This window comes from Macrobrachium rosenbergii, chromosome 51 (genome assembly GCF_040412425.1).
Source record: "Macrobrachium rosenbergii isolate ZJJX-2024 chromosome 51, ASM4041242v1, whole genome shotgun sequence".
In the NCBI taxonomy this organism is placed as follows: Eukaryota; Metazoa; Arthropoda; class Malacostraca; order Decapoda; family Palaemonidae; genus Macrobrachium; species Macrobrachium rosenbergii.
In genome coordinates, this window is record NC_089791.1 from 58,542,883 (window position 1) to 58,560,222 (window position 17,340).

Here is a 17,340-nt window from a genome sequence, read left to right on the forward strand (position 1 = left end):
TATGTGAGAGAATTAAAAAAATATATGGATGTAGATGTATACGGCGGTTGTGGGACATTAAAGTGCCCTGGGCATTTTTCTCGTGATTGTAAGCTTTTGAATAGCTACAAGTTTTACTTGGCCTTCGAAAATGCCAATTGCAGGGATTACCTTACTGAAAAGGTATGTATATTGTCGTCTATGTCAACTGACTTCTATTTCCCTATTATCTATATAAATTTTCCAAGTAAGTAATTTTATACTTAATGATTGCTTTTCTGTACCTTATATATATATATATATATATATATATATATATATATATATATATATATATATATATATGTGTGTGTGTGTGTGTGTGTGTGTGTGTGTGTGTGTATATGTATATATATATATGTATATATATTATATAGTTGCCCTATTTTCTGTATTGAGTAACCCAACTACAACAATTTCGCCAGCTCTAGAATTTCTGTTGCTTATGTCATTTGCAAAAGTGAAATTATTGAACACCAATTGCTTATTGATTTAAAGGCTCTTTTACCACCGATTTAAATTTCTTACACAGAAAAAGATTTGAAATTTCTGAAACTGATCTGGAGCCTCGAACATAAAGCTGTCTTTTGATAGTATGCAAGTTTCTTCCAACAAGCTATTGTAACAACTCCATCAGAATTGGTGCCAGAAAGCAAAAAGTACTGGGAAACTTACAGTACTGCGCACATTGTGCCAAGAGAAGCGCACTGTTGACAGCGTTCTTACACAGTTAAACAGCTTCCCAATATTATTAGATGGGGTGTTGAGATGAGGCCGACTTTGTGCCAGCACAGACTCTTGCCTAAGTGTGGTAAGGTGTTGACTTTTGAAGGGGATCAGAAGCTATGTGTGGGCCTTTGGATGAGAATTTCACCTAAAGCTATGATCACTGTAATAAATGGAAAGCTGTCAATAATTTAAATTGTTTTATGTAAAGGTTCTTGAGCAGACATCTGATATGATTAAACATCAAAATTAAATTTGGACGTTTAGACCCTTAAAACACCCATACCGTACGTTGACCATCATCATGATGTTTGAGCTGTTACATAATGTGTGGTGCGTAGTTCTTCAGTGGAAGTGGCCAGTGGCTTTGCACGTGGTGTGATTAAAAAAGAATTAAATTTAAAAGATCTTAAATTACTCACAACGCCTAGTAAGGCTATGGTCAACTGCAGTCAGATCGCAACCTGTGTAAGTGGTCTGCCATGGTCTTCGAACGGCTCCTCTCTTGAATTGAAAGCGCTTAAGTAAATTCTGTCGACCTGATAGCAATATTCCCTCATTACCTGCGTGAGACGACTGAGGACGTGAGGCTTGCTTTACCTTCTCTCTCTCTCTCTCTCTCTCTCTCTCTCTCTCTCTCTCTCTCTCTCTCTCTCTCTCTACATATATGATCGCCTCCGGCTCCCAATGATTCTGGCAGTACGTGCACTGCACAGAATAGATGTCACGTGATCTTGGTCAACTAGACCAGCCTGGAAATATCTCGAATCAAAAATCATGTTGGTATGATTTTAGATATACTTAAACATAAAGCTTCACTACATCTTTAAAAAATTATTTTTTCAAAACTAATCGGATTTATAAAATGAACGCACATTAAGTCAAGCTCTCGAACGTTACAGAAAATAAAAGATCCATTTAATATTGAAATTGTCGCACAGAAGCGGTGTTACGGATAACTGTACAAAAGAAAAAATAATAATCCATCTGACAAATTATTCTTTGATAGAGCCTTCCTTGTCTTTTCACTCCCGCAAGCTTCTGGTCTCTTGTTTCATAATTCCCATCCAAACAAGTCGGTGTCTCCCAGCTCTTCTGATGCCTACGATCTATTCTTCTCCTGGGTGGTGCGAAGGAAATGCCAAAGCCATCTCCATCTTTCCCTCATAATTATCTCATCTGCAAAAGGAGTTTCCGCAATTTTCCTTATGGTGTATGTCTCATTCTATCCGGCCGACTGACTTGTAATGTTCTCTTTAAAGTTTTATTCTAAAATCGCAAAAACCTCATAGAAATAGCTTCATTGTCACACCACGATTCATGCCCGTACAGCAGAAGACGTCTTATTAGACTAATATAACGTGAGGGTGTGTCCCATCTTTCTAAAGCTTGTAATGAAGATGTATGGCTTTGGAGAAATGGCGATTGTCTCAAAATCAGTTTCATATTTAAGATTTCAGGGACCGAAAGTACAAATTTTTGGAGTCAGAGCCGCACTTCTAGTAAATCTGTTTAAGGGGTAACGCAAGCTGATGAAAGTTTGTTTTTTAACAAGAAATCAAAGTAGCCAAAAGTATACAGTACATAAGAGTCAAGTCAGAATAAGAGAGAGAAACCTGCAGAAAAAATATCATGGCTGTTAGGATTTTCCTTCATTGTAAATCTATGGGTGTCAGTTTATTAGCCTCTTATTAAAAAATCGTTTCTTTGTATATGTTTCACAGGTCCAGTCATTTCTCTTTCAGGTCTGGTGGAATGCAATAGAAAAAGGAGCCGTGCCGGTCGTCATGGGAGGAAAGGTAGAAGGCTACCGAAAGCTGCTTCCTCCGAATTCTTTCATCCACATCGATGACTTCCAGTCTCCAAAGCATCTTGCAGATTATCTTTTGTAAGTATGAAAATTCTTACGATCAACACACAAATACAAACTAATGAAGGATATACAAAAACCTCCTGTTGATTATGTTTTTACTCGTCTTAGTTCTTCCACCCCAGGGGCCCACCCAAATCCCCTATATCCCATTGCCAGCTAGCCATGCTTGACAAGCCCTGTGCTGGTATGGCATCAGGCCAGCTGACCCGCAAGTAACCGACGGTCAAACTTCGCTCACTTTATGAGTGGCTGTTACGAGTTCTCTCTGTTTTTTTTTTTTTTTTTTAGCATTTCCTTTCTGTTGGTCATTCTTCAGCTACTTTTGTGACTAAGTGCTCCTCATAACTTCTCGTCGCATGTCCAAATGATCTAACTTTTTGGTATCTGTCTATTTTCAATCTTTTGAACATTCATCTCTCGGAACTTCCAACGTTATTCCACAATAACAACCTTATTTCACTTGCCCTTGATGGCTATGAGGGCCTCTTTATGAACATTAAACGTGGAACCCACACCCAACATCTGTAATTCATGTTTACCAGTCTTGGTTCTTTGTAGTCCTGATGACTTCAATTGCATTTGTGCAAAGAGAAGTTTCAGCAACTCCTTACTAATTAGCGGCACATTGAGACTTGCAGCTTAAGTTGCGTGTTTTGCGTACCAGTGGTAGGAGGGTTAATAAGGGGCTATTGCGGTCTCCACAGGTTAAGCATGAAAAACTCTTTGGTGGGACAAAATATTTTTCTGCTGTCATGCATTGTATGAAGATTAGTCTGTGGTTAGTTTAGATTAAGTCGGCTATATGTCAGTACAGATCCTTGTCCAGAGACGACCTTAATTGTGGCAAGGTGTTGAAGGTGATAAGAGACTCGATGGGTGCCTCTGGACTTTTCCACCAACAGAGATGGAGTAACTGGTTATCACATCTGCGACGTGAGGGTTTATTGGAGTTTATAAGTTGTCAGTAGATGGTCAAGGTAAAAGTTTGCGAATTTTAATGGTGTTTGGTCTATTATGGTTAAGCCATCCTCATGCCAACACGGATCCTCACACAAAGGGTGCCCTCAAGTATGTGGTAAAACATTTAAGGGAATAAGCGAATGGCCTGGTTTTCGGGTTTTATCCAGCTAACCGAGACGAGTTTCAAGGAACAGAAACTGAAGACTTGACTCTTGCTCATTTTACTTTTATTTATAAATAGCATTAGCAAAAGTGCTTGTGCCATGAGTCATGCTTTCCTAATGGGTAGACTGATGTCAAATTCAGTTTTACTTGAAGTTACTTCACGAGAAAGGAAGGAAGAAGAGCACGGCATGCAAACACTAGGCGAGAGGCTCTGCTTATTTTCCCTGTTTTTCAAGAGGAAGGAGGACTTTCGAATCTTGTTTTTCCCCGGGATTGTGTATGAAGTGACAGTTGATACACCAGGTCTGGGATTTTTGGAGCATAGTGTGTTGTGGTAATTTTAAAAGGCAATGTTTGTGCGGTGGGAAGTACCGATGACATACGGCCAAGGAAAGAACATGCCCTGGGCTGTGTTGACGTCACAAACCCGCCTTGCCAGAGGTAGGATGAGTACTTATTCCCCACCCATTCGGAGACAGGACTCCATAGAGCTAATTTTTTCCTTTAGCCCTGACTATAGTGCTGTTTGTGATGTAGTTTTTGATAGACTGAAAATAAATCATAATGACATCGTTGGTTTTCAACAATTAAGTAGAGAAAAGTGTTTTGAAATTTAGTAAGTCTGCCGCTTTTCACTCTTTTTGTGAACGGTATGATGAGAAAGATGTTGATATAGGAAATGGGAAATCTGTTCGAAGTGTTAACTTCAGCAGACATTATACATATGTATCGATTCGCTATGCTCCCTTTGATATGAAAAATGACATTTTGGAAAGGATTCTTGGGAATTTTGGGAAAGTGTTTGGAATGAGACTGAACAGGTTTGCATACGGGAAAGCTTAGGGATTATTAAATGGCACTCGCACGGCAAGGATGGAATTGAAGCGGAGCATACCGTCATCACTGAATATACAAGGACATAATGTGGTATTATACTACAGCGGCCAGCAAAAAAACATGCTATAAATGTGGTAGGGAGAATCACATGGCTGCTGAATGTTGTTATGAAATGGATGATAGAATAAACATATATAGCAGCACTGATTTTCCTGAGATTCAGGCTAAACGGAGCAGTGCACATAATGAAGAAGAGAGAGTAAGAGAACTGAAAACTCTGTACATGAGGTCAATGAAGAGGCGGAAGATACAGTCAAGAGTGACGTTGAGAAACATGGGACGGGAAACGAAACGCGAGATAACCAGCACGCACGTCAACTTTCAGATATGCCTTCAGAAGAAATACAACTAGCCAACGACGTAGATCCGGGAGAAGAGGAAGAAATACACGTGAGGTGCAATCAAGAGGGATCATATGAAGAAATAAATGAAATGCTAAGTGGTAGCCAAAAGGAAAAACCATGGAAACGACTTTAGTAATAGCTGAAGTACATAGAGATGTTAACAGTAGTGGTATAGATACACAAGAATTTTCTCAGTTAAGTGTAAATGAAGACGACGAAGATGTGTGTGTTACGTTAAGTAAGCTGAACGAAACAGAAAATTGTAACGATGAACAGAAAATGGACGTAAATGATGAAATAACGGAAACAGACGACGAATCAGCGAGTAGTTATGTGGATGATTCAGCAGTAACTGAAGATAGATTTAAGGAACAAAAGGAACAGCAATGGGTGGTAAGAGTAAAGAAAGGGGGTAAACTTAAAATGATAAAGAATAAAGACAAGAAACTGGCTAACGTAAAGAGACGGAAATTGGTTGTATAATTGCCGATATATTCCTTTGCCTGCCCACTTTTTCTAAATACCATGGCCTTGATTGTTTCAGCATTAAATATAATGGGTTGAATGATGAAAGAAAGCAAATGAAACTGTTTTCAGTTGCCAGATTTTACAAATTAGACGTAATAATGTTGCAAGAGCATAACATTAACGACGGAAACACCTTAGCTCACCTAAGTAAATACTATGAAGTGTTCATAAACCACACTACTTGCTTAAAGGGAGGTGTTGCCATATTAATCAGCAAACGCTTGTCACCCATTACTGTTATAAGCCAAGAGAAGGATCACGAGGGAAGGGTACTTAGCTTACGGGTAAGAATCGGTGTAGTAGTAATCCATTTACTAAAGGTCTATGCCCCTTCTGGGTCGAATACGAAGAAAGAAAAGGAGGGTTTTCATGACAGACTTCTGTATTATTTGAGACAATGTCGAAAATATAATATTAGCAGGAAACTTTAATTGTGTAACTCATGTAAAAGATGTAAGTACTTGGGATAAAACTTTAGTTTCCAAAAATCTTGAGTTGATTAAGGCGACTGGGGTGAAAGAAGCCGCAAATAACAATTTGATGACAGAATATACTTATGTTAAGGAGAAATATGCTTCCCGCACAGATAGAATGTATGTAAAAAGTTTGCTTAATCACATTACTTCCTGTACCACTGTACCAGTTGCATTTTCAGACCATTGTATGGTGATTTCTAGTCTTAACTGTTTGACAACTAAAACGGGTAAAGGAACGTGGAAATTGAATGTAAGCATTTTATCAAGAAATGAGGTTAAAGACAATTTTAAAATACTGTGGCAGTTTTTAAAAGGAGAGAAAAATAAATTCAGTGACATTATTAAGTGGTGGAACTATTGTAAGGAAAAATGTAAAGTGTTTTTTGTTAAAATGTCCAGGAAAATCTCAGCAGAGAGATATGGTTTAATAAACTTAATGCAGTACAGATTAAAAGCACTATACCAAAGCGCCAATGCTGAAAGTACAGATTTTGAGGCAATCACTTCTTTAAGGAATAAAATCGAAAAGATGCAAAATGAAATTTGTGAGGGAGTTAAATTAAGGGCAAGAATCAAAGACAATTTTGAAGGAGAGAAAATTTACGCTCATTTATTAAGGAGAGAGAAAAATGTTGGAAGTAATCAGTTGATGCAGAACATTATTGGGCAAAATGGTTGTGTATTAAGAACCACTGATGCAGTTTTAAATTATGCAAAAGATTTTTACGAGAAGTTGTACAGCAAAGTAGAAGGAGACTCTCAGTGTCAAGAGAAATTGTTGAACTTATGTTGTAGTCAATTAAATGAAACACTAAAAATTTAGCTTGCAGTGTAACCAGGTTTGAATTAGGAAATGTAATACAAAATTGGAAGACAGGGAAGGTGCCGGGAATAGATGGATTACCATCAGAGTTTTACAAAGGATTTTGGCAAGTAATTAAAGATGATTTTCTGGAGGTTGTGGGGCATGTTTTAGACAGCCAGCAGTTTTGCTCTTTGGAAAAATGTGTATAATAAGATTGTTGAGTAAAGGATGTGATAATCAAGCTTTAAGTGGATGGCGGCCAATCTCATTGTTAAATGTAGACTACAAAATTATAGTTAAATTGTTGGCCAATAGATTAAAAGAGGTAATGCATAAATTGATATCTGAGGAACAATTTTGTAGTGTTAAAGGTAGGTCAATTGTGACTTGTAATAATAATATTAGGGATATTATTAATTATGCATATGAAAAGGATCTTGAAATGGCAGTTCTGAAGTTAGACTGGAATAAAGCATTTGATACTGTGCATCATGATTTTTTGTTTAGAATTATGAATAAATTAGGCATTCCAGATGTATTTATTAAATGGATAAAAATATTATTTGAAAATTGTTGCAGCTGTTTAAGTATAAATGGAATGTTGAGTAATGGCTTTCCAGTCATGAGATCTGTGAGGCAAGGATGCCCCCTTTCCATGTTACTCTAGGTAATTTACCAGGAACCCTTACATTTAAGTATTAAGAACAATAAAAACATAGTACCACCAAGGCTTCCAAATAAATGGAACATATGCTTGCAAGGTTTTGCTGATGACTCGTCTATTTTTGTATCTGAAGAGCAATCTATTTTTGAAGTTTCCAAAGAAATTAATGTTTTTGAGAAAGCAAGTGGTGCGCTTTTAAATAAAAGTAAAAGTAGTATAAGTGGAGTTGGAAAATGGCATAGTAAAAAAGATTGGGCTATTAATTGGCTAACCACAGAAAGCAATCTTAAGATCCTGGATATTTACTACTGTGAAAACGCAAAAAGAACGATAGAAATAAACTGGAATAGAGTTGTACACTATTTAGAGAAATCAGTAAATATGCTTTCGAACAGATGCCTTACCATTTTTCGGAAAGCAATCATTGTGAATTCCATTTTGTTATCAAAAGTTTGGTACTTATCTCATACGCTTCCGTTGAGTAAGACCTACTCACAGAAATAAATGCCTTAATTTTCAGGTATTTATGGCGTGGTAGTTACCAGCCCATCCGTAGAACAACTTTGTTGTTGCCCAAAAGTGAAGGGAGATTAGGTATTATAGATGTTTTTCATAAAGCAGCCGCAATTTTAACAGCCTCGAGTCTTAAAGAATCACTCGAAGGAAGACCATTAAATATTTATTACTGTAGTTTAAGGTTAAGTTATTTGATAGAAACAAAATGTTATGGTGAGTTCATATACATCTTCCTTGTACTATTCTGGTGTGGCAGAAAACGTAAGAAAAATACATAAACACAGAAAATTCCCCAACATGAAAAGCAAAGATGTCTACGAGACGATATTTGTTAAGTCACAACCCTTGGTAGAAGCGAACTACCCATTGCTACAGTGAAGTGGAATATGGGAGAATGTTAACAATCCAATTATTGGCTTAAGAGAAAGAGAGGTTACGTTTAAGTACTTACATGAAAGGTTACCTACTAATGAAAGACTAGAGATGTTGGGGATCAGGAAAGATGGCAATTGTGAGTTCTGTGGCCAAACAGAATATACACTTCATATATTTTATTTTTGTAAAAGAGTCAAAAATATTTTTCAATGGTTCAGGAGTAAATTTGAGGTTTTATGTTCTGTAGAAAGTAAGGAATAGATAAAATAATTAATGTTAGACATTAAAGTTAAATGTAAAAAAGACAGGAACTCTGCAGTTCTTCTTATTTGTAATTATGTGTATTGCATATGGATAAGCCGTATGCAGAAGCTTTCTGAAGATGAAACTTTTTGTTTTCTTAGGGGTAGATTACATTATGTGAGATGGTTTATGTTAATTATGTATGGGGAAAAATGGAAGAAAATTGTAACAAAAAAATTCTTGTGTTCAACATTTTAATTGTTGAAATAATGTAAATATTGTAATTTTGTAAATTTTAAAAAAGTTTAAAAAAAGTTTACTTCAAAATGTGGAGTGATTTTTTTTCTGTTAAAGACTTTAATATGACCGATGTGCTGTACATATTTGAAGTAAACTGATGGACTTATTTATTTAATATATATGGCCTTAGATGTCCATAAAACTACTTAACCTGTCATCTGTCCACGACAGGTCCTTGGCAAAGAACGCTGAAAAATACATGGAGTACCACGCGTTGCGTTCACAATTCCGTGTGTTAAACGAGCATGGATACTTTGCTACGCCAGTGTTCCATTATTGCCGCTTATGTGAAGCTCTAAACTACAACGATCCATCCCCAAAGAATACCATGATATGGAAGTCTTTTGGAACAGAGATACTGACTGTTATCAACCTACGTGGGTTGAAAGGATGAATAGCAACGGCACATCAGTATAGGTCTTAAAGCGGTGAGTTCCTTTTTGGCAAATTTAAGTACAGTATTCAGGTTTTCAATTTTCCTCAGACAGGATTTAAACTTGTAACCTTTACCATGCAGTGACATTTCTAAAGTTATGGAGTGTCTGTTTGATGATTTCCTTACAGTATTTAAATATTACAGTTAATAAAAAAAACATGATTATAAAAAAATAGACCAATAACCATCAGTAATATTAAATGGAATGCGCCTGTACACCAATGGTATGGAATAGAGTCAGCTTTCCAGACAGTATTAATATTATACTAATAAACTTAATATACCAAAGTAAAATGATTTCTGACGCCAATTATTCCTTTCTGTATTAAATCTGATGAACAGCATAAAGTAGGGCAAGGATAACTATGTAATTTTTGAAATATTGGTTCACCAGCAGTTGCAAATAAAATCTAAAGTGTATATTCCTTGATATGACTCTCAAAACTAAGATTTTCACTCAGTAGGCTATGTAAGCGGAAAATATATTGGTGTGGGTGTGTGTGTGTGTTGTGGGGTGTGAGAAGGGGTGGGGGGTTGGGAAGCCGTCTGGAAAACCATTCTACCAAACATGTCGAGTAATGCAAATGTCATTGAATAAAAATAGAGATTATTGGTATGTTGAATTAATTTTGTATGGAATATAAATGAAAAATAGATTTTCTCAAGCTCTAACCAATAATGCTTCGAAAACAAGTATTTCACTTCTGGCGGGGTGGTGGGGGGCGACTCAGAAGTCCTTGCCAATGTGATGCTAAATACAATGCTATGATAAAGCTGGCCATACTTCTGCCCGTACTCTGGACTTAGTTGTTATTACTACGGTCAGCAAGACTGAAGGCTTCTTTATATTGCCCTGGCAACCTACTTTAAGAAATCGGATTTGCCGTTGACTTGCAGTACAATGAAGTCCCTGAACTCGTCGGCAGTGGCTAAGCACCTTACTTCCTTGCGCCTGGTAACGATTTCCAGAGTAATTATTAAACCGTAATACATAAACTCTCGGATATAGCAGCCCTGGTCCAAAGGACTGATTAATGTTTGAAGAAATTATATTTGATAGATTACCCCTATTAATGTCTGCCCACCGAGCACAAGTGCTCGTGTAGTGCGCGGAACTTATACTGTCTAGGACGCATGTTTTCCTTGAACCTCCTCCACACGCCTTCCCAAATCCCAACACACAGGCTCCGGATCCTGCCAACACAGAAAGCCCTCGCTGACCCTCCGTCTCCTCCAGAGACTTGGGGCCTGGATAATATCCTCCCTGTAATTTATTTTGCACTGGCCGCGAACACTCTTCACATTGACACCTCCTTGGGATCTTAGATGTGCAGCACAAGGATTCAGAGTCTGTCAAAAGTTTTTCAATTGACGTGTCGGAGAACTGTCAGTTTGTGTTGATTAAATCGGATGTTCACGCAAAATATTGCAACAGCTCATGTTTTATTGTAGTTTCTGCATAACTGGACTGAATCGTGAAGATTATTTTCAGTGAATGTGTGCGGAGTGGGTGTGACCAATTACCTCCTAGAATAATAAGAATTTATTCTGTATTAAATGATTGCTTTAACCATACCATGAGTTTAATCTGCTTATATTATTACAATGTTTGGATGCCGGATAACCTCAGATCGATCAGATCAAAGTCTGTATTCGAGAGTAGATGAACAACAGCAGTCCTTAGAGCCTCGTGAACTTTGAAATGTCCTGCTGACAAGTTACAGTTTGAAAAGCTAAAGGTTAAGAAAGACTCAACTAATGGCCTTTTGAGATTTGATGTAAACACCTTTTTAGCGTCAACCCACTCAGTTGTATAATTTTAGGTATTTTGTACTTGAATGATAGTGTTCTTAATGCCTATTGTAAAATAGACTAACTTCAGTTTTTAGCGCTTTTTTGTAATGTTTTTACATTTTTTGAGTAACCTTAACATTTGGATACTGTTGCCTGTGCACTTTTTATGTGAACTAGTTTCTTTTTATGTAACTTTGTGTGACCATATCGGTATTTCCACAGTGAAGAGAAGACGTTTCGAATCTGTGTGAAAATAACCTACAATCACTCAGTCGTTCTTATTGTGTTATTAGTAAATGAAAGAATCGTCCTTGAAAGCATTTTGTTTTCCCTCAAGAAAAATTCTTGAGCAGTTCGGGTTGCGGTTTTCCGGGTCTCGGTGGTAAGTTCCTGCTTTTGCTCAATTTGGTTGAGATTAATGTCTTGAAGCACTTGACTGGTTTCGTGTCTCACGTGAATAATCTCCAATTCTCGAGAAAGTTCATTAAGGGAACTTGTTAAGAAAAACTGCCCTTTTATATTTTATGATAGTACACTCTTACACTTATTCTTATTCAGAAGATGAAACCTCTTCATATGGAACAAGCCTGAAGGCTGTTGGATAACTGAACTCTCGTCTGTTATTTTTCTGTCTTCTCCTATCAATCCAAAACAATCAACTAACCATAAGATACATTAACCATTGCGTTATCAACTAGGGGTTAGTGATCGAATTTGTCCTCGGTCCCGAGAGAGAGAGAGATAGAGAGATTACAAAACCCACATTGATCTTATTACAGTATAGGTGTGTGTAAACTTCCATTTCAACTGTTCCTCGAGATGCTACAGATTCGGGAATAAGTAAGACCTTTTATTTACTGTAATTTTCAGAGTCTTGGGTAAATACGTTAATTTCGTATAGATCTTATTATTGAGTATGTAGCCTATTTTTTGTTTAGAAAGATGTTAGTGAATTTCTAGAATATTTATGATTAAAAACGTGTCGGTTATGATATTCTCACAAGGTTCGAGATGGTTCTGTCTACCATCTGTGCTAGATAGAACAGTCAGGAGCTGGTAACGATCATATAAGCAGCAGGAGGAGAGGCAAGTCTCAAGTTCTCAGTAATCTCGTACAGTTATATTTCTCGAGTGCATCACAAAAAGTACAGCTCAATGTAAACATTAATATTTTGCTTTTTGAGGGGAGCCCTTCAAACCAAGATTATTAATTACCATTACTAAGATATCTCTGTTACATTGTTGCATTAGTGTTGAAATTTAACTTTATATTTTACAATTTACATATAAAATCTAAGGGAACTTTTATGTGCAGATGACCTGGTGATTTCGCCAGAGACTGAAGTAGAATTCTCTGAAGGGAAGGGAGTTGCAGGAATGTTGAATGGTGGGGGAGGGGCGGTTGAAGGTAAATATTTTATTAAAACTGAGGTTATGGTAACCACCAGCCTGGGAGGGGATATGTTATTTGTACTAGATATAAGAGACCTAGATTTAAAGCAGGCAGAAAATGAGAAGCACTTATGGTCAACTTTACGCAAGGAGGGAGGTAGTGGGGCTGATGTTGAAACCTTGATAAGTGATATAAGCAGCTCAGCGGGAAATGGAGGGAGGTGTGTGACAAAACAGTACCGAATAGGTAAACTAAAAATAAAAGATCTTTAGTGTTGTATTCTTACCGGTGATGATGTATGTTTCATAAAATGTCATTCAGAAAGAAAGTGAAACAAATATAGAACGAACAGAAATGGGGATGCTGAGGTCGAGTTTGGGGACCGCGCAACTTGGTAAGCAGGAAAGTGAAGAAATTAGAAAAGTTTACTGACATAAGATAAGAGCCGAGCATGAGATGGTATGGACATGTGGTAAGGATGAGTGAGGATAAGGGAGTGAAGAGGGCTTGAGTGGAACCTGTCACAGGTAGAAGGTATTGAGGGAGAGAAAAGATTAGATGAAGTGATAAATTGGAGGAGGATTTGGAGATGAAGAGTTTAATGAAGGAGTATGCTTTCCATATGAAAAGTTGGAGGAGATGCAAGCAGAAGAAAATTTGCATATTTTTTACATTACTGTAATCATACTTAGTATAAAACCATTGATCACTGCTCCTTTATAACATTGATCACTGCTCCTTTATAATCTTACAACACAAAAAGTGTGACAAATTTCATCCTCATAGCTAAACACAAGGCTAGATTAAGTTCAACTGAAATTATGATGTAATGTGGAAAGGAAAAGGACTTTTCTTCCTTGACCAAAATATCTCTCAAAGCTACAGTATCGTTATTTACATCACATTACATTTGTTTGTCCATTTTTGAATGCTTTCTTTATATCTTCAAATATTCATATATATAATAAACTGTATTCATAAATAAACTTGGTAAATTAATACTTTGGAATTTTCTTTCAGTTTAGGATTATAGTTTTGTTGAATAATTGTAGCTCCTCCATGTAATGACTTTCACCCAAGAAATTATATGCTATGTATCGGGTCAAGAGTCAGGAAGATTTCATACACAACTTGACTGCAATAAATATTTGCAAAATATGAATATTGAAAGGAGGGTTTCAAGTGTTCTTGATAAGCCAGCTGGTGGGGATACTTGGCATAACATATTGAAATGTGGTCCTGTTATCAGATCCTTAGTTCATAAGGCTCGTGATACAATAAAGCTAGAGTGGGGAACATGATGGAAGAGACAGATGTCTGAGAGAGAGAGAGGGAGGGGGGGTGGGGGTTGGGATCTATGCTGCGGCAAATGTGTAAGAATCATAGAACAAAGGATTGTAACTCCATAGTTGCAAAATGAATAATAACATAAGATTTCATAGATTTGATGAAAATATTGTGGTGAATTAGAGATGTAAAACATTAACAGGAAACTGAGAAGATTAGAAACAATACTAACGATTTTGAGTAGTTGCATGAGAACGAAACGGTAAACTGCAATGATGATATGAGTTAGGACTGAATGTTCAGGCCTTACCGTCAAGGGACTATAATATAAGGTGTTTATTCCAGTAACAAATTTTGTAGTCCTTGACAAATTTATTCCGAGGTTGTTTTCAAAAGATATTAAAAGCGTTCATTTTTAGTGACTGCATCACCAATAACAACAGAGCTAGTGATTATACAGAATAGTAACATTAATTACCTTCTGAGGTGTAGCTCTGTAGAACGTTTGTTTGACGCGGGAATTTTTCTTTTTTTGGGGGGGGCCGGATGCTGAGAAAAAGTGAGAATCATGAAAATAACCAGTAACCCAGTAGAATAAAAACGGCAACATGAATTACTGGTAGCCTACATCTCATATGTAATCTGCATCGGATAAAGAACCTGAAGTAAGCTGAAAGTCCAGGATATGAACATACATGAAAATAAAATGGGTTTTCAGCCTGGCCTGTGACTTTATGCTTGTATCAAGTCCAATTTTTAAGGGGGCTTGGGTGGCAGTGTTTCCAGCGTACATCAGCAAGTTTCAAAAGTTGACTGTTCAACGTAGAATTTAGTATTGAGAATAATATTTCGCCAAATAGGCGACACACCCATATCTTGTATTTCTTATATGAATTTTAGAGAGTTTGTTAACTTGGAGCCTGAATGTAAAATGATCATATCAAATTGCATATTTCTAGTATGTCACATTGAACTCAAAGTCTACCCAAGTTTTAAATTAGTGGCCTACCTACCTAATAATTCCTATAATAGTCAAAATCGTCTGTTTTCACAGCCGGTCTTACATATAAAACTGCACAACCAAAAACCTTTCAAAAATATGATTTCCTATTGCTAATTAGCTCTGCCTGCGGAAGTCACATTGCTGCCTTGGGAGCTATCTCGCCAAGCCAAGGCTAGGCCTAGTTGCCTGACACATCCTGTTAATTTTAGCTAACTATTTCATGTCTGTCCACTGTGCTCTTTCTGTTCTTATGCATGTAGTTCATTATTACATCAATAATGTTTTTGTTTTTTCTTTTTCATGTTAGGCGTGAATCGAAGTCCCTCCACTGCCTTCTGTGTTCTTACATGATGGTGTCATCTCAGTCAAGCAGTTGCATGTTTTAGACTGAAGCTTCAGACTGAGGAAAGTGCAGAGTGAAGATTATTATGGCAATACTTAGTTGACTGCCCTTCAAAGTACATTAGTAATAGGTTTTAGTGACATGACAGTATGCACATGTGAAACAATAATTATTTTAATTTTTTTTCACTTTTTGAAGATATTGTAAAACAAAGCATTTTTCTCTTAGTTATACTGTACAGTATATACTTTTTGGAGCATATTCCCATTGTATTTGATTCTTCAAGGTATAGTTTGAATGTTAAGGACTTTTATTAATTTTTTTTTATTCCAGAACAATGTTGAATGTAAAATCTTACCAGGCAAAGAAAAGAAAATCAAGATGTGTTAACTCATAGGGAATGGTTTATATAGATCAGCTGCCTTTAATCTATAATTGGAAGACAACCTCATGATTTTTACATCCCAGTCATCATGGATGCAGTATTCTCATTGTAAATGTATTGAACATGAGGATTTTCAAAAGCAGACGTGATATTTATTATTTATTCATAATGAGATTCTAGGAGTGCCCTAGTAGCATAATTATCAACAATTGAGTGTTATCAGAATTTACACTTAACTAAGTTTAGTTGCATCTTCAGTTTACTTCAGTTATTTTGTACCTCCATAGTTACAGTATTTAATGCAGCAGATTGCTGTAAAAATCGCCCAGATAGTGAAACAAGCATGAAATTTGGCACAAACATTCCTAAGACTACGCTCTCTTAGAAAAGGGCGCTGGCCACCTGAAAATCAAGATGGCGGCTATTTTTCAAAATGGCCGCCATCTATGTTGAGATTCACTGGTTTGGGAGCATCTATTGGATGGAATATGCCAGTTTTTTTTTTTAAACCTCGACTTTTAGGTTATAAAAATGTTCCATACCACACATTTTATTGAAAACCCTTACTAAATGAATTGTAACCAAGATGGCGTACAAAATGGTTGCCATAAAAGTTTTTTTCTATCCACAGCGCTAGCAGACATAGAGACCAACTGTTTTTATTTAATGGTATATTCATGTGATCAGACAGTTTAACTAATATGCTATTTTCAACTGAAATAGTAATGGTATGGTCACATACAACATTGTGTCTAAGACTGTAACCATAAAAAGAAAAGAAGAGAAATACGGACTAAACGCAACCAATCTATGTATAGGTCTCTCAACCTACACCTTTGAAAAATTCAAGGATAAGAAGGTAGGCATAGCATGACACGTTGGATGCTCAAGCTAGATTATCTACTGAAGAGAGGCAATATTTATCTAGACTTCACATTTGCAAGTGCACAGAGCTGTGCAGGGAAGACCCAGCTTGTAGCACTTGCACCTTTCCCGACAGCCTGCTTTGCATCCACATTTGGTAAGCTGTTGGCAACTCTTGGCTAAGGGCGAGTTGGTTGTCCAGAGGACTTGCCATGCTTCACCAGACTTTTGCCATCCCCACTCAGCAGGGTTCTCTGGCTGTGGCTGACACTGGGTGGCCTGCCCCCACACACAACCAGCCTGGTACGCAGCACGCTTGGTGTGTTGGAGGAGAGCTCCCCTGGTTGGTGGAATGGTTGGAAAAGAAGTAGGGTATCAGCTCATGCAATGCCTGGCAGTAGAGGACAAAATTGGCCTCACGGAAGGACCTGATCAGTAGGAATATCACAAGTTCCATAGACAACACCATGTGCCAGAAGTGGAACTGTGGACTCTGCTGTCTTCGAAGGTCACACCACTCCTCAAACTCTAATGCCTGCTCATTGTTGTTTGCTTTCTCAGCACAGTAGTCAGTGTATGCTGTCCTCAGGAGTTTGTACAAACTAGAGGCTGTAACCTGGTGCATCTGCCGTGTCCTGGTTACACTTGCAGCTGACAGGAAGGATTCTGCAGTTCCAGATGAAGCAACTCCTGCCTCCACCAGAGCTCCTGTCCAACCACTGCCATGAAGAAGAGTACCAAGAGATGTCATTGCTGCCATCTCAATGTGCAGACCACCAAACATTACCAGATACTTGTCTTCGCCATACTGATCAGGCCACTGCCACTGCACCTGCTTTGCTACGGCATAGATTGGCTGATCAGCTGTGATTATGGGTATCTGGCCAGGGTTCAGAAAATCAGTGACATCCTGCACTTTCTGCATCACGTGTTTGATCAGCAACA

The 17,340-nt window shown here is 37.4% G+C and overlaps 1 protein-coding gene across 1 annotated transcript in view; it reads left to right on the forward strand.

Annotated features, from left to right (window-relative positions):
• Positions 1-15,522, forward strand: part of LOC136833440 (4-galactosyl-N-acetylglucosaminide 3-alpha-L-fucosyltransferase FUT5-like) — a 16,426-nt gene extending 904 nt beyond the window's left edge. The window contains exons 1-4 of the mRNA XM_067095600.1: positions 1-162; positions 2,490-2,632; positions 9,062-9,318; positions 15,111-15,522. The exon at positions 1-162 is cut by the window's left edge and continues 904 nt beyond it. Coding sequence (XP_066951701.1) covers positions 1-162; positions 2,490-2,632; positions 9,062-9,284 — 528 coding nt within the window. The 3' untranslated portion in view covers positions 9,285-9,318; positions 15,111-15,522. The remainder of the gene's footprint in view (positions 163-2,489; positions 2,633-9,061; positions 9,319-15,110) is intronic.
• Positions 15,523-17,340: the final 1,818 nt, after the last annotated feature.